Source organism: Eumetopias jubatus, unplaced genomic scaffold, assembly GCF_037043125.1.
Source record: "Eumetopias jubatus isolate StellerSeaLion01/CBP00866 unplaced genomic scaffold, mEumJub1_p1.0 scaffold_7, whole genome shotgun sequence".
Taxonomy (NCBI): Eukaryota; Metazoa; Chordata; class Mammalia; order Carnivora; family Otariidae; genus Eumetopias; species Eumetopias jubatus.
Window position 1 is genome coordinate 121,023,147 of NW_028274813.1, and position 26,658 is coordinate 121,049,804.

At 48.7% G+C, this 26,658-nt stretch overlaps 1 protein-coding gene across 1 annotated transcript; it reads left to right on the forward strand.

Moving 5' to 3' along the window:
• Window positions 1-1,131: 1,131 nt before the first annotated feature.
• Window positions 1,132-26,658, forward strand: BNC1 (basonuclin zinc finger protein 1). The gene is given in 5 exon segments (XM_028089383.1): window positions 1,132-1,230; window positions 16,199-16,298; window positions 17,653-17,888; window positions 19,680-21,541; window positions 25,977-26,658. Coding segments are annotated over 5 exon segments (2,979 nt in total).

Consider the following 26,658-nt stretch of genomic DNA (forward strand, 5'->3'; position numbering starts at 1 on the left):
TTAAGGACGGGTTTTGTTTCCTGCCCTAGGATCGACACCCGCAGCAAGGTAGGTAGAATAAACGGCAGCACGAGGAAGCAGGACCCCCCTCCCCCACCCAGTCGGGCCTTTAGAGAATCTTTTCAGGGAACTGAAAAGGGAAGGGAGAGAAGGCCTGATTCTGCTCAGGTTCCGTGTCTGCCCGCCCAGGGGCGTTAGAAGAGCCGCGTCCTGCCTCAGCAGCTGTGGGCGATCTCTGCCAGCTCCTCGGCGGGGTGAAGCCTCTGGGTTCTCAGGCCCAGGAAGCCGGTTCTCCCAAAGGCTCCGCCCCATCTGCTCCTGGGGGCCAAGCTCCTGTTCGGTTTTTCCAGGACATTTAATTTCCCTTTATCCTTAGCGCCCTATAGGAGAGGTAAAAATAGAACCCCATTTTACAACGGAAGCAACTGAGGCTCAGAGAGCAAAGTCACTTGTCCTGGGACAGCGGTACAGCTGGGACTGGAACTCCCAGCACAAAGGGAAAGGAGAGGGGGGGGCTTTCTGAGTTCTTAGAGCCTCCTGGGGACCCCCTTTCTCCACCTCCTGGGACACGTGCCCACACTTCCTCTGGAAATAAACTTTCTGGGGGCGAGGGTGGCGCAGCCCTCTCCTTGGCCGCGGTGGGACCCCGAGGGCGCCCCCAGGGTAGGTAGGGCGGCAGAATCATCCCCCGAGACCCGAGCCAGGGAACTTCAGAGCGTTTCGCCCTTCCCCGGGAGAGGCAAACACGGACACGTCTGTGTCTTTGCCGACAAGTGCCTTCAAGCCCGGCGGGGGCAGACACCTCCGCGCCGGCCGCCGGCGAGGTCTCCGCTGTCTGCGGGGGCACGGCCTCGCATCAGCTGCGCCGATTTAGTGCGTTCGCCGGCCGCCGGAGCAGGAGGCGCTTCCCGGGCGGCGCAGCAGCGCCCGCGGCCTCGGGCGACGCGGCGGCCCGGCGCGGGGTGGGGGGAGGGCGGGGCGGGGCGGAGGGGGCACCCCCCGGGGCGCCAGGGGGCGGGCGTGCGGGCACACGCGGTGCGCGGCGGGCGGGGGCGGTCACCGCGCCGCGCGGCCGGGGCGCCCGGGGAGCCGCCCACTTCGCCGCAGCGGGCCCCGACGGCCGAAGCTTGGATGCGGCGGCGCCGGCCGAGCCGGGGCGGACGCGGGGCGGCCGGGGCCGGGGACACGCGCCGGTAGTCCCGGCGCTGCAGCGGCCGCAGGATGGCCGAGGTAAGCGCGGCTCTCCCCCGGCGCGGGGGGCCCCCTCTGCGCGCTGGGCGGGGCGGGGGGTGGTCGGGGGCGCAGCTCTGGCCGGGCTCTGTCGGCAGCTGGGGGCGCGCCCCGGGCCAACCTCCCGAGGCCACCTGCGCGGCGGCGCGGCCTGGGGCGCTGGGACCCGTCGCCGCCCGACGTCCCTGAGCCGCAGGCGCGCGCGCGGACCAGGCGGGTTCCAGGCGTCCCCGGGACGGCCTGGGCGCGTCCGAGGCGCGGAGTCCGGGCGAGCCTCGGGGCGCCCTCCCGCCGGGACTCCGGGCTCGGGCGGCCGCGGCGAGCGCGCCTCCCCCGCACCCCTCCCGGCCCCTCGGCGCCTGCGGTGAAAGTCCGAGGTCGTTCGCACGGGCTTGAACAGCTGCTATTCACAACTGGCCGTCTTTCTCCCGGGGTTTTGTTTCTGGAGAACTAAGCGCGCGGTAACCTCCGGTCTGAGAGATGCGGAACGAGCGCGTAGTAGGGCCGGGGGCTCCGGATCTTTTGTGAAGCGCTGCGGAGCGCGGTGCGGACGGGTCGCTCGGAAAGCCCCCCGAGACGCGAGGGCGCGGAGAGTGCGCGGCCACAGGGATGCCAGCGCTGCAGCCGCCGAGCGCGCGGGTGGAAGCCAGACCGGCCCGCGGCCGGCCCCTCCGTCGTGTTCATTTACCTGCGAGTGCCCGGCGCCGCCCGGGGCGCCGGGCACCCGGGCCTACGCGCTCGGGGCTGGAACTCCGGCCGGGAAGGGGGCCGCGTCGGGTCGGCTCCCAGGGCCGGGGCTTGGGGGCTTGGGGGCTAGGGGGTGGGATGGGGGCGCCTCCTGTCCCCTGCCCCCTCGGGCGCCCCCCGCCAAACCCCAGCCCCGCGGTCGCCTGGCTTTGCATCAGCCCCTACGGATTTGTCAGCCAGATGTGACAAGATTGTGGAGAGGCGAGGGAAGGAGGAGATCTGATATTAATCAGTGCATAGCTCGGAGCCAAACTTTCTCAAATGCGGTGTAGGAACACGCTCTTCTCATTTAAGGCATCCCTTGTGGCTCTGGGGCTGCCACCGGTCCTAGTTTGACAGTTAAATGGAATGCCAACGAGCAGCCTTAATTGTAGGAGTAAAATTGTGTGTGTTGGGGGGGGGGTGTTAGACACTCTAAGGTTCAGTTATGCCCCTTAGTTTTATGGCCATGCTCACCGCAGTTCTCTGAAGACAGGGCATTTAAATCGGGCCAGACGCCTGGTCGCAGCCAGGCCTGTGCTGTTAACACTTAAGGGGCCTAGAAGAGGCCCAGTGTCCTGGGAATCCTTGTCAGTGAGTGAGTGTGAGAGTGTGTGTGCGCGTGTGTATGCAGGGGAAGACGTGCGTTCCTGCAGCTTTGGGCTGCTGACACAGCAGAGCTAGCAACATTTTTTTTTTTAATATATTCTCATCAAAGTGACAAAGATTTCAGCTTGAAAGTGAATTGAAAACCAGCATTTGGCAGATCACCTTATTCCTTTTTTTCTGGCGCCTTTTCATTCCCAGTTTATCGTTTTAATTTGCAGAGTTCGTGGAACCTTTCTCTTAGACTCTTCGCTTGCAAATGCGTGCTTATGTGTTAAAACTTTTGTTCAGTGGTAAATACCCTGGCTTCTCACAACTGAGAAGTTGTCCCTTCCCAAATCCGTTGATATATGTTATGAAAGCCTCATTTGTAGTGTTAATATGTCCAAATAGCATTTTCGTGTGGTGTGTAAAACAACACGACTTCACAAACACGACCAGTTGTCCAGGATTTGATTTTCGCTTTCAGTGGGTGTGGAAAGATAACCACCACGTCTGCTATGATAAGTCTTGATAAATAACTTTATCCTTTCTGGCAGACCTAAAAGAATAAGATGTGAGTCATCATTTGATTTCTCATCCGATAGGTTTGCTAACTTGAATTTCACCAAGAAAGCATGAGGATTTCAACTCAGCTGTTGGTTTGAACGTGTTGGTGTTGCAGTTCAATGCCGAGGAAAGGTGGTGCGCTCTTCACTGAACGCAGGCACGGCTCGTGCTTTGGGAACTCATAATTATGTTCAGACATCTGCGTAATTTAATTTGGAAAATCATCTGTACCTGTAAATGCTATTGCATTCAGAATAGTAAGGATTGAGCCACACACCCCTCCTCCACTCAGAAAGTGGTTAGCTGGGAGGGGTTATATAGCCCTTGATATTCGCTAGGATGAGCAGACCTCTGTCTGCTCTAGTTATAATTCACATTAGAAATATTAACCAACATGAAGTAATTCCCGTGGAAGCATAAGGTTTGCATAGAGCGTGATTTTTGTTTATTCGTTCATTTTTACATCTCTGTCCTGAAACAGGTAGGCCCGCATCCCAGGCCCATATTCCATATTTCAGAACCATTAGCTTGGAAAGAAGAAAGATCCACACCAGTGGGTGAGAAAAACCATACAAGTTTCCCCATGGAACAACTAATAATTGTCTTTTAAGCATACCGTTATCATTTATGAATGTCTAGGGATAAATATAAACATTTTAAAAGTTCAGTTTGTCGGTAAAATTAAACCGCAGCATACGGGGTGAGGGGCAGAAGTGTCTTTTAGCCTTTGTATATGGCTTTAGAAGTTATTTTGACAGTGGCCATTAAAAAAGTTGCCCCGAAGGTTCCACAGGTAAATTACTTGCAGGAGGAGCATGTTTTACCCCAGGGTGAATTTTCACCTCTACAGATGTCACTTAGAGTGAGTTACTTTTGTCAGAAACAGCCCTGTTTAAAAAGAACTAGAAGTACCCCAGGTAAGATGAAATCTCATTGCTGAGCCACTCATTTTTTTTTTATATATCTAAAATCAAGATTTAGAGAACCAAGAAATTTTCTTTAATTACCTTACTCCAAATATCCTACTGTGGATTTTTTTAAATTGTATTTATTTATTTACCTATTTTATTTTTGATGTCTTATCTGAGAGATGTTAAAAGATAACTGGGTTCGGTGCAGAAGAGACATCTGGAAAGTTTTGTGGGTTTTTTTTTTTTTCTTTTAAATTGGTTTCCACCTGAAAACCTTATTTCCTCTTATCTTGTCATTCTTTGAAGCACTTTTTCTTAATTCTGAAAATTCTCAGTTTCCGGTGTAGCCCCCTTTCTCTGCATAGACACATGCCTATTTTATCCCAAAAAGGGTAAATCAAAACAAAGAGCAGACCCGTTTTGCCTCAGTCTGATTTGGGGCCTTCTCAAACTTCATATACGTGTAGCAGGAAAAAGGGCTCTCGCCATTCTCGTCCACGCTTGGGTTCATTACTATAAAGCAGCCTAACACATCATAGGAGAAGTTTGCCTTGGGGGGATGATAATTTCACTCCGCTAACGTGGAAGGGAATGATTGTCTCAGTTAAGGAAAACTTTAATTCAGGCTACTAACTTTTTCTTGCATATGGTTGTATTTGCTTGTCTCCTCTTACAGATTACTGGTATGATCCTCCCACACACTCAAACAAACATCACAATTATTTTCCAGCCCTCCACCAGCTCCCAGAAGCCTTGTCCAGGTCTTGCAGCCCTCTGTTTCTTGCATTATTCATTACAAAGGTAAAGTTTTTATACGGACCCCTCAAACATTTCATGATGCAGCATGCCTTATTTTAAGGCAGGGATCAGGAGGGCATAACTCGCTAACTCTGGTCTTTTCTCTTTAAAAATTTCATTTTGAAAATCTAGGGCTGCTTTTATTTATTTATTTATTTATTTTTTACACTTAGTTCTTAAACTCTAGTTCTCCTTAAGTCCTTAAAAGAAACATCTGCAAAATTTTCCTTAGAAATGTTCACAATTTCATTATATTGCCGCGGTGGGCGCCATACGCAAAGTCGCATTGCCTGTGTGACTGGCCACCTTATCCTAAATTATCCTAAAGTATAAGTGTCTTTTTTTGTGTGTTGGTTTTTGTTTTTTATTCCCCCTGACTCTGTTGCGTTCAGAAGTTCCTGCACATTCAGTGAACATCCCTCCGTTTTTTGTTACCAAAGGTTTCTGAAGACTGCCTCTGAGGTCCTCCCAAATTTAGGTTATCAAGGAGGGAGAAAAAAATGTGTCCATGTCATTTATATTTTCGTATAGTTTTTTGTTATTGTTAGGTTGCCTTTTTTTTTTTTAATGAAGAAATATTGGTCTGGTTCGTAAGGTAACATTTGGATATTTTTCTACTTTTTGTGTTTTCTGTTTTCAGAACTAATAATTTTAAGAAAAAAGGGCACAGCTGTTAAATTATTTTGGCACAGAGTTTATACTTTGATTTATAGAGATCAAAAGAACAAGTATTTTCCCCCACCATCCTCTTTGAACTAAGCAACAAGAGAACAAGGCAAGGGTGTCCCGCATACTTTCTACTCACAGGTAGACTTGGCCCAACATCTGTGCCCTGGGTTCTACCTCCCCTCTGCTCCTCTTTCAGAACCAGACCTTTCTCCATGCTCTTTCTTCCTTAGCCTCTCTTCTCAGCCCCGTGCTTGCAGTGAGAAAGCAGACTCTGTTGTTTTTGTATTGCAAATGATGCCTACCTGGTTTGGGAGGCTTCCTGGGGCCCTTTTTTCAACTGTGCTCATGGTAAAGGGTGTCCCCTAGTTGTTGGGAATCCGGATGGTTCCATGAAGCCAACAGAGAGACGCCTGGCTGCCCATCTGGACAGCCCACGCCCATCTCACCCCATTGCCTCTCGAGGTGTGCTCCCCTGGCCCAGGGCAGAAACCTCTGGTCTGTGGCCGGGCCTCCTGGCCTTGACACACGGGGACGGGATGAGCCTAGGACCGTGGCATTTCCTGCACGCACTGAGGAGAGCACGCCTCCTCCGGCCTCATAGAGCGCCTAGAAAAATTAACCATAACTCTTTAATGTCATTAAATTCCCAATCCGTGTTCAAATGCCCTTGATTGTCTGGCAAGGCTTATTTAACCATTGATGGGTCCAAATCAAGATCCAGAGAAGATCCCTACAGCGTCTCTCTTCATCTGTCAGTTTACACTTTTTTCCCTGCAGTTTCTCTGTGGGAAAAGCTGGTCCATTTGTTCTGTAGAATGCTCCCCAGTCTGGATTAGCGATTGCTTCCTCACGGTATTGTTTACATTGTGGTTGTTCCTCTGTCCCTGTGTTTTCTGGACACCGGAGTTGACCGAGGGGCTTGATCTGATTCAGATTTGGATGCTTTCCACAAGAGCACACCGTCCACAGTAGTATATATCTTTCCATCCAGGGGCAAATAGCCTGGTCATCATCCTTTACATTAGGACTTGTGGAATTCTAATTCTTCATTCATTTATTCACTGGACGCTTCTGTAAAGGGAATCTCTGTCTCATCAGAGGTGTGGTTACCCTGAAATACAGTTGTGTAAAAAAGGTATATACTTGATTCTTTCCCTCTGTTTCCCAGTTTGGGGGACAATTCATTGGTTCCCTAAAGGCGGCCAATGAGCCTTTCTTTTGTCTTTAGTATCTTTTGAATTGCTAGATTTTAATATAGTGAGTGACTCACGCCAATTTTTGACGAGCCACATTCTCTGCTCTGCGCTTCTTGACCGGTCGAGTTGTATGGCTTTCTTCCCCAGTGAAGACACGAGCTCCCTTAGGGCAGACGCTGGGAGGCCCTCATCTTTGTGTCCCTAGGAGGCTCCCCACAATTACCAGTGCATAGTAGATGCTTTAAAAACAAAAACCACCAGCAACAACAAAAGCAATTTGTTAAATCAATTGGTACCGTTTTGTTGAACTGCTCGTGGAGGAAGATGGCATGAGGCCAGCGTCTGGTCTTGTGTCCCTCTCTAGGCCGCCTTCGGCCCGGCGCCACCTGCAGCCTCCCCCAAAAGGCCCTCATGGCTTCTCTCCTCTCCTCTTCCCCATTTTCCTTATTGCCCATCTGGCAAAGGGGGATGCTATTTTCAGAGTCCTAGTTAGACCTCTGTGGGTTTGTATATGTAAGGAAAACTTAAAAATTGAAAGAAGGCACAGAAAAATGAGAGAACAGGAGGTAGGGAGCAAAAAACATCCAATTCTCACAAAAGACATAAGAAGTTACAAAATGTGTGTGAGAGGTAGATGCCGAGCGGCCTGCAGAGCAGTCTGGTAGAGCCCTCCCTCCCTTGAATGATGCAGTGTCCTGAACCACGAAGCCTAGCCCTGCAGCCACAGTGAGAATGGGGTGAGGATTTCACTGTGGGAGAAACCAGGTCCTCACCCCGCAAGCTGAGGGTGGTCCTTTTAGAGGATGTTGTGTAGTATATATCCTGATTGGCAGTTTTTGATCTGCATTGTAGCCTTCCAAGACTCAAACATAATTAATGATTGTCTGTATCAACACTTAAAAATATAACTTGGAAAAACCTGAAGCAGCTTTATGCTAAAGGTTGGTGACTTAAAAAGTTATTTGTGATTTAGCAGATTGGCTCCTTTGATTTTAAGTCAGGGAATTATGATTCTTACCACTGAGAGTCTGGCACAGCCTTAGAATCTCACACTTAAGACATGACTACGGATTCTAAACTTGGCCTCAGTGATTTCTCCTCATTAGCCACTTTCCACATGAGTTTTTATGTGACCCTCTCCATGGCCAGCAGGGCAGTCGGTGTGTAAATTAGGAACTACATCCTGCTGCTACTATAAGCTCCTAACAGTCACCGTCCTTTCCGTGCGGCCTTCCTTAGGGCATGACCTCCGAGTTGCCTCATGGTCACAAAATGGCATCTACAGTCCAGCCATCATATTCTTGTTCCAAGAAGGAGGAAGGACGACAAGCAAAGAAGTCTCGCCACTGAGTCAGCTCCCATTTACAAGGAGCTTTCTGTAAAGCTCCACCTAGCAACTTCCACGTGCTTACCACTGGCCAGTGCTTAGTCACCCGGCCACCCACAGAGACTCAGAAAGGAAGATCCCACAAAAGGCTGTGGGGTGGGCATCTGTAATTAGTGAGCACAGCGCCACTGCCTCATTCTTTCACTCACTCTTCTCTCAGCTAGTCCCAGTGGAGGACCCACAGAGTATCAGGCCCCCTGCTAGCTGCTGGGTGCTAGTTTAGGGTTCATGGGTTCCTTGCCTCTTTTAGGAATGATTCATTGTGTCGCAACATTTATGGAGGATTTTATAACAGGTATTTTTGGTAGCTCTGTCTGTGTGGAGTCAGACCACCAGAGCCCAGAGGACCCAAGAACCTTGGTGTGGGCCTTATCCAGCAACACTCCCATCGTACGGATAGTTCTCTTCAGCTCTTACCTGTATATCCTCATTAATATGGGTAATAGGCCTCTGAGGTCAGCAGAAACAGATACCCAGCCCTTTGTAGGCAAAGGCTCCAAGGCATGGAGCTGAAGGTTCTATGGCTTAATGGAAAGGAAGACCTAAGCCAGCTAAAGCCAGTTGTAGGTTTTACTGCCTCCCGGTGGAAGATGCTCAGTGAGGAGCAAGGAGCACAGGCTCCCCACCTCTGCATCCAGAGGGATTCTTTTTAACACAGGCAGATCAAACTCATTTCATATTTTTTTATAAAGGATTACTTAGGGGGCACCTGGGTGGCTCAGTTGTTAAGCTCTGCCTTCAGCTCAGGTCATGATCCCAGGGTCCTGGGAACGAGTCCCGCATCGGGCTCCCTGCTTGGTGGGAAGCCTGCTTCTCCCTCTGCCAGTCCCCCTGTTTGTGTTCCCTCTCAGTCAAATAAATTAATTTTTTAAAAAAGGTTACTTAGAACAAAATCCAGACTCCTTGGCCTGTCCCACAAGATCCTATGCAGAGTGCTCTCTCCCACCTCTCTGACCCACATTTTCTACCATTGACCTTACTAACTCACTCCATCTACACTGACTCCTTTTCTGTTCCCTAGGCGCTCAGCCCCTTCGTGCCGCAGAGCCTTTGCACTGGCTATGCCCTCTGCCCTAAAACACTTCCTCCCTTCTCCGCTTCTTCCCCTGGCTCCTTGGTGTCCCTTGGATTCAGCTCAGCTCTTGCCTCTGCAAAAGTCTTCAACGATGACCTTATCTAAGGGGCACTTACTTATACCCTATCCCTCCATGCCACCCAGTAAAATTGCTAGCATAGCTTTTGGTTTAGTTTTTCATAGCACTACCTTACTCTGAACTGGTACTGTTTATTGTTTATTTTCTGTCTCCTCTAGATTGTAAGCCCCTGGAGGGCAGGGACCTCGTTGGTCTTGTTCAACACTTTAACCCCAGAGTTTAGAACAATGCCTGGCTCATTAACATTCGGTTTCTATGTATTCATGTATTATAAGTGAAGTTTCTTTGCAGTGTGAAACTTCAATGTCCTTATCTGCAGAATGTGGATGATAATGCTTGACTCCCAGAGTTGCTGTAGGAATTAAATGAAACCATAAATGGTTAGCGCCAAATATTTATATTTCAAGATAGAACCTACCTCCAGTATCTGGATTAGAGACCACCCTGACAGCCTGTGAGTTCCTCAGCTTCCTCATCCACAAAATGGGGACAGTCATACCTGCCTCCCGGGAGGTGGTGATGAAGAAACGAGACAGTAAAGGGGTCTGCTTAGTGCAGTACCTCACACGCAGTGAAACGCTCAGGAAAGCTCACCAACTGTGTGACTTTGGGAAAATTACGAATCTTCCATAAGATTCGCATCCTAAGAAGAATGCCCTCCTCACAGCCGCGTAGTGAGGGTCGAATGAGGACAGCTGTGAAGGCTTGCCACCACGTGAGAGGCCAGGTGCTGGAAGAACATCCAGTCTCACCATTGGACTCACAGTGTCCAGGAGAACTTTCTGTGATGGTGGGAGTGCTCTGTATGTCCACCGTCCAGTATGGTGGCCACGAAACCACGTGTGTCTGCTGAGCACTTGAAACGTGGCTGGTGTGACCAAAGAATTGAACTTTTCATTGTTTCATTTTTATTAATTTAAATTTAAATAGGCTGGGCGCCTGGGTGGCTCAGCCGGTTGAGCGTCGGCCTTCAGCTCAGGTCATGATCCCAGGGCCTATAATTTTTCTTCTTCCTCTTGCATTCTATCCCTGAGACTATCCCCCTGAATTTATCCTCAGGGATGGGAAAATATCTGCATGCGCTACAGATGAAATCAGCTTTAAAGTGGACAGTTTTTACTCTCAAGCTCAAGCATTCAAGTCCGGTCAGGCCTGCCCCACCCAGCCACGGATGTCTAGGCATTGACCCCGCTGTGTGTCTGGGCCGGCCACTGTCAGTATCTCCCCAAACGGAAGGTAGAGCAGGGGTGTCTGCAGAAGGAAGTGGGACCCTCGAGCCTACCTAAAAATGAGGTCATAACTTTCCATCCCACAGACTGCAAATCACGGACGCATCCCTCACATACTAGGTGTGTCAGTAACTTCTGGATGAATGAAGGAGCAGATGACAGCTACAAAAAAAGCAAACCAGAATTTTGAATGTTGATTCGTAGCACATCAAAGTGACTAATAACAATTCGGAAATAGTCTGATTAAAATGAGTGCGTAAAAAGCAATAATCATGTCTTGATGAGTTCAGAATGTTGTAAACATCTGCTTTATGTTTCTGAAGAATGGAACAAGTATTAGGATTCCAGGGGAAAGGATGGAAGTTTTAAGAGTTTTCCATATTGATTTGCATGAGTACTTTTCGTCCTGTAATTAGAATTTTTTGGTTTGATTTCATTTTAGAAGTTTTAATTTGTCTTTAGATAATGGTGCTATAATTTTTACCACATCGTGGAATTCTGATATGGGTAGAAAAACTCAAGGGCCTTAATATTGGAAGTTTTCTGAGGCACTGTAATTAGCTTTTTTAGCTCATAAATAATTCCTCTGAGATTTATTTCCATGGATGTTTAATGAGCTTTATTAAGCCTTATTCAAATAGGTTCATATAGAGCCACATGAATATTTCTAATAAGACAGCATTCATACATTGAATTTATACATAAAGCTGCTTAAAATTCCGTCCCCAAACTAAAAGCTACGAAAACTGAATAGTCAGGTTCTGCCAGTGGGTCTCAACTGGAGGCAGTTTTGCCCCACGGGCATTTGGCAATGTCTGGGGAGGTTTTTGGTTTTCACAACTGGAAGAGGGAGGGGCGTTTCTGTGTTGTCTGATGGGTAGAGACCAGGGATGCTGCTAGTCATCGTACAATGCACAGGACAAGCACCGCAAAGAATTATGTGACTCAAGATGTCGAACATCCTGGAGTTGAAGAACCCTGAGTCAGGTGTCAAAGAGATACAGAAAAAGTGAGTTTCAATCTTAGGCTATGAAATGTGCTTGGGATTGTTTCCTCTGTAGTTTCGTTGAGCTGGGCCTGAGACGGACTCACCCAGAGCTTCCTGGGGTTTTGCCCGAGCGAGAGCCTTTTAAGCAAAATCTTCAGGGAAGCAAGAAGTGTGTGCTCCAGGACATCTTTCTGTGCTTGAAGCGGGTCCTATTGTCTGAATAAATGAATGTGCATTTACTCTGTGTTGTTCCAGCGTCTTGCAAACAGTGAATGGCATCTTGAGGGACAGGGACCAAAATAAGAATTTTTTTCTTTTAAAAGTTTCCTTTAAAGCAGTCGTATTTATCAAAATGTAGGTTGTGAAAAATCCCAGAGGCTTAGTACGGAGTGTGCTGGGAGCTGTTGAGAATAGAGATAGCCGGTTCCTGGGTCAGCTAGCGTTGAGAGTCACAGGGTTGTTTGAGAATCTGGACAGCATGTTAGGTGTGCTACCAACAATGGGACGTTCCTCTGGGGACTGCGTGTAATAGAACTTAAGCCAGTACTCGTTTTTATCTTTCCAGTCAAAGGATATTATATCATCATGTGCATAGGAATCTCGATGTATGTGTTCAGTATATAGGAGTAGAATCTCTATAACCAAAAGGCGAAATAATTTCTGGCACAGTATTTCTCAATCTTTTCTTCATTAGGAGACTAGATTTGTTTTTTTTCCTAATTGTGCCTCCCCCAGTGAAATTTTAGTACATACCATATACTGTGTTTCTGTTCATGTATATGTATCTGTGTTTTGTACATAAAGTGAATATTTTTTTTACCTCCCCCAAGAACTAGTTTTCACCCCATTGGAATGATACCACCCCTGATGAGAGTGCATGCATTATTACAGTAAGCAGTGGTTGTGACCACAGGGAGTTCTTTGTAGGATATTGTATGGCTTTACAAAGAACAAACATGTTTTCTCTTTTCTGATCCTTCTGAAAGGGATCAGGAAACACCGTTAGATACCTCAGTTATGAGCAACCCTGTTCCTTCACCTGAAAATCTCATCTAGTTGCTCTGTTCAGGCCCATGGTAATCCGAAAGGAATCAGAAATAACCGTCACATCAGGGAGATTTTAGCCTGTATTTAAGCAGAGTCACTGATTGGGGTGGGGGACTTTATTTTTTAGAACACTTTTAGATACACAGCAAAACTGAAAGTAAAGATTTCCCATATACCCCTGTCCTCACACATGCATAGCCACCCATTCTCCACATCCCCCACCGGAGAGTTGTCACATGTGTGACAACTGATGAACCTACATGGACATGTTATCATCACCCAAAGTCCATGGTTTACCTTAGAATTCACTCTTGGTGTTGTACATCCTGTGGGTTTGGACAAATGTATAATGACACGTCTCTGTCATTATAGTATCATACGGAGTATTTTCACTGCCCTAAAAATCCTCTGTGTTCTACCTAACCCTGGCAAGCACTGTTCTTTTTACTGCCTCCATAGTTTTGCCTTTTCCAGAAGGTCCTATAGCTGCAATCATATAGTGTGTAGACTTTTTTCAGATTGACTTCTTCCACTTAGTAATATGTACTTAAGTTTCCTCCGTGTCTCTTCATGGCTTGGTGGCTCATGTCTTTTTAGCGCTGGGTAATATTCCAGTGTCTGGATGGACCACGGTGTACTTACCTATTCACCCACTGAAGGGCATGCTTCCAAGTTTTGGCAATCCTGAATAAAGCTGCTGGTATAAATATCCGCGAGCAGGTTTTTGCGTGGACATACGTTTTCAGCTCCTTTGGGTAAATACCAAGGAATGTGATTGCTGGGTTGTATGGTAAGAATATGTTTAGTTTTATAAGAAACCACCAAACTGTCTTCCAGAGTGGCTGCACCATTTTGCATTCCCACTACTAGTGAATGAGAGTCTCTGTTGCTCTCCTGATGAGCATTTGGTGTTATCAGGGTTCTGGGCTTTGGCCATTCTAATAGGTGTGTAGAGGACTGGTTGTTGTTGTTTTTTTTTTCTTTTTTCAGTAATATTTCTATTGAGATATAATTTACTGACTATAAAATTCACCCTTACAAAGTCTATAACTGAGTGGTTTCAGTATATTCACAGAGTTGTGCAACCATCACTACTATGTAATTTTAGAACATCTTCACCTTAAAAAGCAACTCTGGTCAAAATTGAAAACATCTGTGCTTCAAAGGACACCATGAAGAAAGTGAAAAGATAATCCAAGGGCAGGAGAAAACATTTGCAAATCATCTGTTGAGGGACTTGTACTAAGCATATATAAAGAACTCTTACAACTCAATGCTAAAAGACAAAACAACCCAATTAAAAAATGAGCAAAGCATCCGAACAGATGTGTCCCCAGGGAAGACCTACAAATGGCCAATGAGCTCATGAAAAGATGCTGATCGCCATTAGCCATTGAGGAAATGCACATCAAAACCACAGTAAGATACCACTTCTTACCCACTAGTCTAGCTGTTTCAGGACAGACAGACAACAACAGTGTTGGGAAGGACGTGGAGAAATTGGAACCATCCTACGTTGCTGATGTGGATGCAGAAGAGTGCGCCACTTTGGAAAAACCGTTTGATGGATTCTCAAGTTAAACAGAATTACTATACAATCCAGCAATTTTATTCCTAGGAAGACCTAGAAATGAATACCTATGCCCACCATAAACGTGTACACAGGGCTCCTTCTGCAGGTGATGGAAATGTTCTAAAATCAGATCGTGATGTTTGCACAACTCTGTGAATATACTAAAAATCATTGACTTGGATACTTTAAGTGGTTGAATTGTATGATATCTGAATTGTATCTCAATTTAAAGCTATTTTTTAAAAGATGAAAACAAAAATAATAATATTCTCCCCCCCCCGCCCTGCCCCGCACTGCCACCCATTAACCATCCCTCCTCACTCCTGCCCACTCCGCGCAGCCCTGGTAACTGCTAGGCTGCTTCCGGCCTCAGATTGACATCTTCTTGACATTTCATGCAAATGGAATCCTACCACCTGTGACTTTTTTTCCTTGGTTTATTTCACTGAGCGTGTTTTCAAGGTTCATACATGCTGTAGCATATGTCAGTACTTCATTCCTTTTTATGGCTAAGTAATATTCCATTACATGGATACGCCCCATTTTGTTTATCCATTCATCAGTTGGTGGACACTGGGGTTGTTTCCACTTTTTGACGACTATAAATAATGCAGCTATGCATTCGGGTACAAGCTTCTACGTGGGCCTGTGTTTTCATTCCTTTTGGGCGCATACCTAGGGGTGGAATTGCAGGGTCCTATGGTAACCCCATGTTTAACTTTTTGAGGAACTTCCAGACTGGTTTTCCAAAGTGAATGCACCATTTTACATTCCCACGGGCAACTGATTTTTAAGTGAAGACTAGTCACATACTCCTTAAAGTGAGTTTCCCAAGTCCTGGGACAGGGTGTACCCTTTCCTGTCCCCACACGAGGCCACAGAGTCCCTTAATTGACAGATGGAGGTCCCCCCCAAACACGCACACCCCAGTTCAGGGAGGCTCTTCTGGGAGCCTCCCTGATGCAGCTCCCAGGAGAGCTTTTTCTCAATAGTACATCACATTCTTCAGACCTCCATCCCCTTTGGGGGAATTCATCTTAAAAATATAGGGGAAGCTTTGTTCTCAATACCGGAACTCAGCCGACACGTACCTTTGTGTATTCTCTTCAGCCGTGTGAACGTGGACGTGCAGCTGGGCGTGCACACGGGTCCGCCCGCCTGGCCGGGCCTCGGCAGCCACGCCACGCAGCCCAGGGGGTGGAACCCGGGAGTCGTCCTGAGTGTGGTCGGCCTCGGCATGTCCTCCGTCTGTGTGGACTTTTAGCCTCAGCCCACGTGGGGGGATAACTGCGTCCACATTCGGATGATTCTCCGTTCAGATCATTCTCTCTCACTTGTTCCAGAATGGTCCCCGTGTAACTTTGGGGGGCGACTGCTTTGGCCAACTTAAGAGATTGGTGAAAATGTGACTGTTCACCCTTTCTGTGCTCTTAATAACAAGCAAGGGGGCGCCTGGGTGGCTCAGTCGGTTGAGCATCTGCCTTCGGCCCAGGTCATGATCCCGGAGTCCTGGGATCACGCCGGGAGTCAGGCTCCCTGCTCAGTGGGAGTCTGCTTGTCCCTCTGCTTCTCCCCGTCCCCCCCACTCGTGTGCTCTATTTTTTCTATAAATATTTCACTTTGTTAAAGATTTTTATTTAGTTGTCAGAGAAGGGGAGAGTACACGCACACAAGCAGGGGGAGTGGCAGGCAGAGGGAGAAGCAGGCTGCGCACTGAGCAAGGATCTCTACGTGGGGCTCCATCCCAGGACCCTGGGATCATGACCTGAGCCAAAGACAGACACTTAACCGACTGAGCCACCCATGCGCCCCCCCCTCTTTAATAAATGAATAACGTCTTTTTAAAAAAAATGAACAAGTAAGATACCTCCGTCCAGAATTTTCCCACGGAGCGTGGTGATGTTCCCTAGCCCCCCTGTCGCGCGCAGAGCCGCCGGGGGATGTGTTTGCCGTCCGCAGGCCCGGGGCCCGTTGCTCTTGGGTACGGGGTCCGGGGTCTCCCGCCTGCGTCTGGCACGGAGTGGGCGCACGTTGCCCCGTGGACGTTACCGAGCGGAGGCCCGCGCCCAGTCTTGCGAGCGCGGCCGGGCTTCCGCGCACCGCCCCGTGCTCGCGTGCCGCGTTCTCTCTTGCAGGCTATCGGCTGCACTCTGAACTGTAGCTGCCAGAGTTTCAAACCCGGGAAGATAAACCACCGCCAGTGTGAGCAGTGCAGACATGGATGGGTGGCCCATGGTAACTTTATTTTTCCTCCTCCTCCCTCGGCCTCTCGTGTCCCCTCTGAATGACTTAGAGTAATTCGGGAGCGGAGCTCATGCCTGAGAAGGACGGCCAACACGTGGGTGTCCCCGCTCTTGCCGGCTGACAGGCTGAGCGCTTTCGATATGGTCCCTTTTTGGAGCTTAACGGCGCTGCATGGTGGGTAGGGTCTTAGCCCCGCTCTGCAGACAGACAAACAGGTGCTTCAGGGTGCTCCTTCTGCAGCGACAGAAATGTCCTGCGTTGTCTAATGCAGTAGCCTCCAGGATTGCCGGGTAAAATGATTATTTTAGCCTGCGTATGTCCCAGTGAATATTTTTAGGATAAACCTATCCCACTTACTTCCTGTTTCTGTGAAATTCATGTTCACGTTTCACCGGGCATCCTGTATTTTTTTTTTTAATGGTTAAATAAGATACACTTTAAATTTCAGTCTAGAGAAATATCTTTTTTTTTTTTAGGTTTGGTTAATTCTTTTTTTTAATTTTATTTTATTATGTTATGTTAATCACCATACATTACATCATTAGTTTTTGATGTAGTGTTCCATGATTCATCGTTTGCTTATAACACCCAGTGCTCCATTCAATATGTGCCCTCTTTAATACCCATCACCAGGCTAACCCATCCCTCCACCCCCCTCCCCTCGAGAACCCTCAGTTTGTCCCCGTATTTTTATTTGCTGATCCCACACTTAGCCCCGTGTGGCTGCTGAATACTTGAAATGTGACTGGTGGGACTCTGAAGAACTGAATTTCTGATTTTGTTTAATTTAAGAAATAAAATAATTTAAGAAAGTAAAAATAATTCCATAAAATTAAAAATTTTCTAAATCTGCATAGCCGTGTGCACCTGAGGACTGTCGCATGGGATGGCATAGATTTTGGTGGCTTGACTGGCCAAGCCTGACAGCTAGGATGTGGCAGATGAGAGGGGACAAACCCAGATCCGTCCGATCCCCAGGCCCCAGCTCTTCACCAGCAGACCCCGTTCTGCCCGATTTTTCAGCCTTCTGATTAATGTGCCCTGCCACCTTTGTCTTTATCCCTTTTCCTTGCACCTGCCCTACATGGGGCTGTTTTTCACTCCTTAGGGACAGGGACGGGAGAAAAGAAGTCTCAGGCCAGTTCATTTTATTTTAGAAGTTCCTGTGAATAACGTAGAGCCTGATAGCTATTAGGATTGTGAACCATTTGCATATTCCTGTTTTGTTTTGTTTTTTTTTTCTATCGGAAAACATAACAGAGCTGGCGCTAGCCCACCCCCGGGCAGTGTTTCTCTGAGAAGTAAAAATCTTTATAAAGGGTGTTTCTTCGATTTGATTTTTCAGCTCTGAGCAAGCTGAGGATCCCCCCCGTGTATCCCACAAGCCAGGTGGAAATTGTCCAGTCCAATGTGGTGTTTGATATTAGCAGCCTCATGCTCTACGGGACCCAGGCCATCCCTGTTCGCCTGAAAATCCTACTGGACCGGCTCTTCAGTGTGCTGAAGCAAGATGAGGTGCTGCAGATCCTGCACGCCTTGGACTGGACCCTTCAGGATTACATCCGGGGATACGTGCTGCAGGTATGAGGAGCATGGCCACCGTTCTCCTGGAATGTCTTCTCCGATCCACGCGCATGTAACCAGCGTAACCCGGTTGCTCCAGCTGTGGGCGGGCATCCTTTCGTAATGGCTTAAACCCCCACCTGATGTTCTGGGAAGAATCTGGTGCTTTCCTCAATACCGGTGAAACTTCCAGACATGGGAGCATGGACATATTCTGTGATTTGGGTATCACTAAGCCGGCTCCTACTACAGTAAAGCCTTGGCCCTGGGTTACTATCCGCAGGCCACCTATGGACACAAGACTGAGGGTTTGGGGGTGAGAGGAGCGTATGTTCCAGAAGCACGTTGCAGAAGCTGGCCTTCCTTCCCGGGCTCCGTCACCTTCTGATGCGTCTGTGTTCTGGCTCCTGCTTGTTCTGTCACCCCTCGATTCCCCTCTGGTCTCTTCACGTGTTCTTGCATCTCTCCCTTGTGCCTTTCACTCCTTCTCCCTCTCTGTTACCTTGCAGAGTAGTCTTAGGTCCTTCTAGACCTTGTCATGGAGGTAGGCCCTCGTGTTTCATATCCACAGGCAAAGAACATAATTTCCTGGGACGAATTATATCATTTCTCTGACGTAGGGAGCGACGACAGCTTTTTTTTTTACCCCTTGACACTCTACTAGAAAATGCCAAAATTTCGGTGAAATGGGGGGATGAATATACTTCCAAGACTAACATACACTTAAGTCTTACCCCAGGTAGGCCATGTCATCATCAATGCAAGCACTTAGTCTTTTATCAACCTGGACACTCTTCCAGTAAATCTCTCAGGGTAGGTGAATTATCCCCATTTTCCAGTTGAAAAGCCAGAGGCTCAGAGTGCTTCTGAATCTTGGCCAACGTCATTCAGGTCGTAAGTGGCAGACCCAGGATTCGAACCTGTTTCTTTTTAACTCTGAAGCCCATGATCATCCTGTGGAGGCACGTTTGCTCACCTCGGGTGGATCCCCAGCAGGCTAGAAGCAACCTTTTATGTAGAGTAGCATTATGATCTTACATTATGACATAGATCAATATTTAATGATCCTAATAATCTTGCTTTCTAGCGTTAGGATTAAAAATATGGAATCAATTACCTTGAACCTCTAGTGCATCAAAAATTTATGACGTTACATCCCTCATCATCTTCAAAACTCTTCCATGCATTGTGAAAAATCTCAGTAGGCCATCAAATACATGTTCTGTGATAAAATATTTATTGTAGTTTTGGGAAAAGTTAGGCCTTGCTAGAGTTTGAAAGATCTCCAACACACCAGTGTAATTACGGCTCTGCTTTGTGAACACAGGCAGTAGATCGATAACGGGTTCATTTGTTTTCTGATGTTAGTTGCTGGGGAAGATTATTAACCTTGCAGCAAATAAATACTTGAGCTCTGTCTAGGTCTGACTGCTCCCTCCCTCCTTCTGAGATCAAGACGTGACTATTGTTCAAACGATAACAGATTTTCGTTTTATAGTGGGGAAAAGTATGACACCGGATGCAAGACCACCAATTGGTTTGAAATAAGATGGAAAATAATCACCCAATTTCCCTTCGGCCGGAGTCCTAGCATTTTACTGCTCTCTTTTAGAGCACTGTTTACATTTGTGCAGTTTGTTTTCTGTGTAGGGTTTCTGGCCCAGGAGAGTAGCGTGAGTGGGGGGCTGCCCAGAGGGGGTGTCACCTTCTGATATGCGCATGTGCTAGTGGAGGCCCCGACCGCGTGACTCTTTCTAGAGAAGAGGGTACAGAGTAGGAAATTAATTGCGCTTTACGATTCTGGTTTAGGATGCCTCAGGAAAGGTGCTGGATCACTGGAGCATCATGACCAGTGAGGAAGAGGTGGCCACCCTGCAGCAGTTCCTTCGCTTTGGGGAGACCAAGTCCATCGTGGAGCTCATGGCAATCCAAGAGAAAGAGGAGCAGTCCATCATCATCCCGCCGGCCGCGGCGAACGTGGACATCAGGGCGTTCATCGAGAGCTGCAGCCACAGGAGCGCCAGCCTCCCCGCCCCTGCGGACAAGGGGACCCCCAGCAGCCTGCACCCCTTTGAGAACCTCATAAACAACATGACTTTCATGCTGCCCTTCCAGTTCTTCAACCCCGTGCCCCCCACGCTGATAGGGTCGCTGCCCGAACACTACGTGCTGGAGCCGGGGCAGGACCAGAGTCAGGAGCCCAAACAGGAGATGCATGGACCCTTCGCTGGCGACGGCTTCTTAACCTCCAGTCCTGCGTCATTTCAGGCGGAAAAAGAGCCGTGTCTAAACTGCCCGGACACGGTTCCCAAAAAGGAAGATGGTGCCCCTTTAAGTGATTCCAGCTCCTACAACATTGTCACTAAGCTTGAAAGGACACAGTTGTCCCCCGAGGCCAAAGCGAGGCCCGAGAGGCACAGCCTGGGTGCCAAGAAGGGCCGCGTGTTCTGCACGGCGTGTGAGAAGACCTTCTACGACAAAGGCACGCTCAAGATCCACTACAACGCCGTCCACCTGAAGATCAAGCATAAGTGCACCATCGAAGGGTGTAACATGGTCTTCAGCTCCCTGAGGAGCCGGAACCGCCACAGCGCCAACCCCAACCCCCGGCTGCACATGCCCATGAACAGAAACAACAGGGACAGAGACCTGAGGAACAGCCTGCACCTGGCCGCCTCGGGGGGCTACGAGCGCCCGGGCTTCCCGGCCCCAGACTGCAGGCCCCTGCCTGGCTACGCGGCGTCCGGGGACGACCCGGGGGGCCAGCCGGCCTTCCCGAGCGTGGGGCAAAACGGGGTGCTTTTCCCCAACCTGAAGACGGTCCAGCCGGTCCTTCCTTTCTACCGCAGTCCGGCCACCCCCGCCGAGTTGGCCAACACCCCCGGCCTGCTCCCTTCCCTCCCTCTCTTGTCTTCTTCCATCCCGGAGCAGCTGGTTTCAAACGAAGGCCCGCTCGATGCCCTTCCCAAGAAGAAATCCCGCAAGTCCAGTATGCCCATCAAAATAGAGAAGGAGGCCACGGGGGTAGCCAATGACAAGAGGCACGCTCTCAGCTCAGACGAAGACGCGCCCCTGCGGGTGGCCAGCGATGACGAGCCCGAGGCCTACAGCCCCCGGTCATTGGACAGAGCACCTGGGGCGCGGCACGCACGGTCCGGGGGCCCGGGGGGGCCCCTCCCAGAGGGGGAGAGGGTCTGCCATCTAGACTCAGGGACGGAGTCAAGCGGAGCCATGAGCAGGACCCCCGAGCGGGCCACACGGCCCTCAGAGAGGGCGGCTGAGCAGAAGCCAGCCCTGACCGCGGTGCCACGGGAGCCGGAGGCTGGTGGCCGCGAGCCTCGCCTCACAGCCGGTACAGAGCCCTGTGTCCCCTTCCCTGACTACATCCACCTGCAGCAGCGCCTGCTGGCTGGCGGGCTTTTCAGCGCTCTGTCCGGCGGAGGAATGGCTTTTCCTTGTTTCGAGGACGTCAGGGAGCCGGAACCTGTGGGTCAGCACACGTTAGGGAGGCAGAAGGAAGACACTCGCTTCCAGTGTGACATCTGCAAGAAGACCTTCAAAAACGCTTGCGGTGTGAAAATGCACCACAAGAACATGCACGCCAAAGAAACACACGTGTGCACGGTGGAGGGCTGCAAAGCCACCTTCCCCTCACGCCGGAGCAGAGACAGGTAAGACACCTCTTGGCCATCATTTCTTCCAGAGCCATGATGCTGAAACTCCAGCACGCACCCGAATTACCGGGAGGGTTGTTAAGAACACATCCTTCTGAGCCCTGCCCATAGAATTTCTGCTTCTGCGGGTGTGGGATGAGGACTGAGGGTTTGTGTTTCTGGGTCCCCAGGCAATACTCTCCTGCCGTCCCAGGGACCACGGTTTGAGAAACACTGTTCTCTGCATCCGCATGCTTGAATTTTCAGTTCCAGACCTAAACTCGTTTGACCACAAAACCTGACCTGTGAAAGCACATGAGGCTATGGGTAGTCTTGTTTTTTGCTTTTTGTTTTTTTTTAAATCTCTCTTTGTGTGGATTTTTAAAATTATACATTCAGTGCAGAAATACTCGTTGGATTTATTACGGGGACATGAACAAAATATTAGAGCTTATGCGTCTCTCTGCCTCTCTAAAGTCTGAGAAACCCTGAATTCGGAAATGTATCTGGCGCAGATGATTTGGGATAAGGAATTATGAACTAGTCTCACATGAAGAGGGGGGTTAAAGCATCACGAAAGACAACAAAACTTGTCTGCTTTTCCATTTTATGATACGAAGCCCTTCAAATGAAACGTTTTCTCTCATGTCCGGTTCACCAGCTACATTCGAAAGGAAGAACAACTGTGTGGTTGGAGAATGCTTCTTTATTAAGATATCAGAGAAGGGAGGCACTCATTAGCAGGTTACTTCGGGGGTTGTGATCTTGGTTGAAAGCTTGAGAAGTCTTTGGGCTGGGGGTATTCATGAGCCCCACACAGCGTCTCGCTGTTTGCCGAGCGCCCAGGCAGAGAGAGTCTGTCATCACTCTGGGACACAGCACTGGCCCTACTGTCTTGTGCTTTTCTTCATGAACTCAAGTCCCATCACCCCAGCCTGGGAAGGGGAGGACACGTATAACCCAGAGGTGACCCCAGGAGGCTTTAGGGGAAGGACTAGCTCTTAGTCGAAATGCAAAGCGAAATATACCAAATGGTTTGCAGAACAGTAAAATGTTATATTTGCTCAAAGGATCTTGACTTGAAGCAGTTGGGCAAGAACATCCTCGCACTGAGCAAAGAGGGTAGAGCATGGGTGATATTAGTTAAAATTCCTGTTTCTGTTGCTGGCACATTGAACCAGACCACCAGGGTCCCCGGATTAGCAAAGCCGGCCTTCTCCTTCGTCCTCCAAGAGGAGGGTTTGTTCATGAATGAGCTCTATGTTGAAGAAGAGACAGTCCCATCAATCAGGTCATCCTTGATATTTACGATACTGTTCTGGCCTACGGTGTGCACTAAATTGGAAGGCATATTGAATTTAACATTCGCCTTTGTTTTATATTTATTTTTTCACATATTTAATATTTTCTTATATTCTGAGCTATTTGTAGACACAGGCCTCCTCACCCACCACAGGAAAGCATCTTGAATTCTAAATTTAGACTACTAATTCTGGTGGTGTAGAACTTGGAATGCATTTTACCTAGAACCTGATTGAAATGGCACCATTTTATTTTATTTTATTTTATTTTATATCTTTTTAAGATTTTATTTATTTATTTTGACAGAGAGCAGGAACACAAGCAGGGGGAGCTCAGGCAGAGGGAGAAGCAGGCTCCCTGGCAGAGCAGGGAGCCCGATGCGGGACTCAACCCCAGGACCCTGGGATCATGACCCGAGCTGAAGGCAGGCGCTTAACCCACTGAGCTGCACAGGCGCCCCAAAATGGCACCATTTTAAAAAGAGCTTTGTGGACAGGGCTGGGGCTACCACCCTTTCTCTGGGCCAGCGATGAGAACTGTGTTGTCAGGACAGGTGTCCTCCCCTCTTGAAGCTGATGCCAACAGTAGTCAGTAGGACCCCGCAGGAAGGGACTGGGACAACGCCTGGATGCTTATTTAGCCAAAAAATATTTAAAAACCTTCTGTTAGGTGCTGTGGACACAGTCCCTGCTGACAAAGGCCAGTGGGGGAGACAGAGCAGTAAACAGGCGTTGACGGTTGATTGCAGCAGCTGCTATAATGGGAGAGGGAGGCTGCTGTGGGCACGTAGTGGGGCCCCTGACTAGGTTCTTCTGAGAAGTTAGGGAGGGCTTCCTGGAGGAAGAGGCATGACTAAACCAGCAGCTCTCAGACGTTTTGGTCTCAGAACCCCTTTTACAAATTCTTAAAACCTCAGGGCCTTCAAGAACTTGTGTCTATTTGGGTTTATAAGTTATGTATGTTTACTGCATTAGACACCAAAACTGAGAAAAAAATTAATATTTATTTCATCATTTACAATAATAAACCTATTATATGTTAACATACATAACATGAGAAACAAGGGGAAAAAAAACGTACATAACATGTCATGAAAAATAACCCCCGTTTTCCAGCACAAAAACTCCGTGAGAAGAGTGGTTTTGTCTTACATTTTTGCCAATCTCTGTAACGTCTGGCTTAGCAGAAAACAGTTGGTTTCTCACATCGGCTTCTGCCTTCAACCTGTTCCAGTACCACATGTCACGTAGCCTCTGGAAAACCACAGTAGGCTCATGAAGGAACGACAGTGGAAAAGATCACGTCTGAGTATCACGATGATGAGATGAGTTTTAACTTCAGGGCACCCCTGAAAAAAAGCTCAGGGACCACAAGGGGTGCCCAGACCCTACTTTGAGAACCACTGGCCTGACAAGGCCGGAACAGAGGAGGAAGAGGGGGTGGGGATGGGGATGCTCGGCATCAGCAGTCCTGAAAGCAACAGGAAGCCTGGCATGTAGCCAAGATGGTTTTGCAGTTGTGGTCGTCACTGGTTTTAGGAGACGTGGCACCTCGGGAAATGCACCTAACCCTCCAGGTCTTAAGGAGAAGGTTGGAGGATCCCACAGGTCTGCTCCTGGTGTGTCTAGGGGACTCAGGCCCAGAGCTTTGCTTTGTTGCCTCAGGGACCTTCCTGTGCAAGGTTCCGGTAAACGTGTCTGTCTGACTTTTTTTCCTACCACTTATGTGCCAGGACCTGCGTGTCAATCCAGCGTCTGGTTTTCTGCCGACACATACCTGCCCCTTCTACCCAGAACGCTGACATAATCACAGGGCAGAGCTGCTGTTGATAAGAGTTGTTTGCAGAGTGGGTGATCTGGGAGCACGGTTCTGATTATGTCCAGAAAAAAAAAATGTGTAAGGGATAGAAGAGAGACGTCGAATAGCAGATTTGTTACGTTTTATGAAATAAGATTGAATTTCTGCCCACCCCACCCCCACGGTGTCTTTGGAGGTTTCAAAGAGAAAACTTGATTCTTAGTTATTTTGGTGGGGGTGTTTTTCACCTGGTGGTCCTGGCAGGCATTCTGATCTGTATGGGTGGTGGGGGAGGTATTTTCTCTGTTTGGAATCACTGTCCTATCACCTTTAAGCTCATACCCTTGCAGTAAGGGCTATTTTTGCCAGTCCGAAGTCAGCAGGGGATCTCTCAGTACGGCCAACATTGATTGACAAGTTACATCCAAATGATATTGTGTGAGCAAGAATGTGTCATAATGGATACTCATTATCTGCCCTTCAGGAATAATCATTGGGTAGAAGATTGGTGGTGGGTTCAGTGCTGCATTTGCAAAACTCCTGTCTGGTTTATTGTGAAACGTTGCAAATATGAACTGAACTTAAATTCTCTTTCTCTCTCTCTCTCTCTCTCACATACATACACACACACACACACACACACACACACACACACACACACGCAATGTAATAGCCAATCACATTTTCTCACCTGTAGCACTTCTGCGGTCATGTGAGTGTGAATGCTGTAGACCCTGATGCCACATAGAAAATTTTAAATTTTCTAGTAACCACATTAAAAAAGTGTAAAAAGACACAGGTGAAATAAGTCTTAATAATGTATTTTGTTTCAGTCAGTCTATCCAGAATATTACCATTACTGTGTATGACGCAGCCACGTTTCAGGTGCTCACTCGTCCTGTGGGAGTAGCTACCCTACTGGACAGTGCCGCTCTAGAAGTTATTTCTTGGTTTCATTGCAGTGAAGTCCTCTGCTTAACTTACGGGGACAGGTGTTCTCTGGGATCCCCTGGCTCCAGAGTCCCAGGGGAATTGACCTACTTGGAGTAGGCTGGCCGTCCTCAGTAGATGAGGTGCGGGAAGTTACGTGTCCGTCACATGGTAGAAATTAAGAAGAACTACATATTCCCAGCTTCCAGACGGCCGGCTTTCCTGGTCAGTGCTAACTTCTGACAGGCAGTGAACGGCCCTGGGCCAGTGTCCACTGGACACACATTTCATCCCATACCCCCTATGGTCACTCCTTCCATGCCACAAGATTTTTCTGGTATCTACCTAGTGTCTCCACTCGGAGTGATGACTGTTTTTACAACAACAGCCCAACCCACCGCTAACCATGTTTTCACTCTTGTAGACACAGTTCAAACCTAAACCTCCACCAAAAAGTGTTGACCCAGAAAGCACTCGAGAGCCCCGAAGACCATTTCCATGCAGCTTACCTTCTGAAGGACGTGGCAAAGGAGACCTTCCAGGACGTGGCTTTCACGCAGCAAGCCTCCCAGACGTCTGTGATCTTCAAGGGAGCGAGTCGGGTGGGCAGCCTGGTTTACCCGATAACCCAAGTCCACGGTGCCGGCCTGGAGAGCTACAACTCCGGTCTGCCAAGCGAGGGCACCATCTTGGATTTGAGCACTACCTCGAGCATGAAGTCAGAGAACAGCAACCATTCCTCTTGGGACTCAGACGGGGCCAGCGAGGAAGGCACCGTGCTCATGGAGGACAGCGATGGGAACTGTGACGGGCCGAACCTTGTGCCCGGGGAAGATGAGTACCCCATCTGTGTCCTGATGGAGAAGGCCGACCAGAGCCTCGCCAGCCTGCCTTCTGGGTTGCCCATCACGTGTCACCTCTGCCAAAAGACGTACAGTAATAAAGGGACCTTCAGGGCTCACTACAAAACCGTGCACCTCCGCCAGCCCCACAAATGCAAGATTCCGGGCTGCAACAGCACGTTCTCGTCTGTCCGCAGCCGGAACAGACACAGCCAGAATCCCAACCTGCATAAAAGCCTGGCCTCCTCTCCAAGTCACCTATAG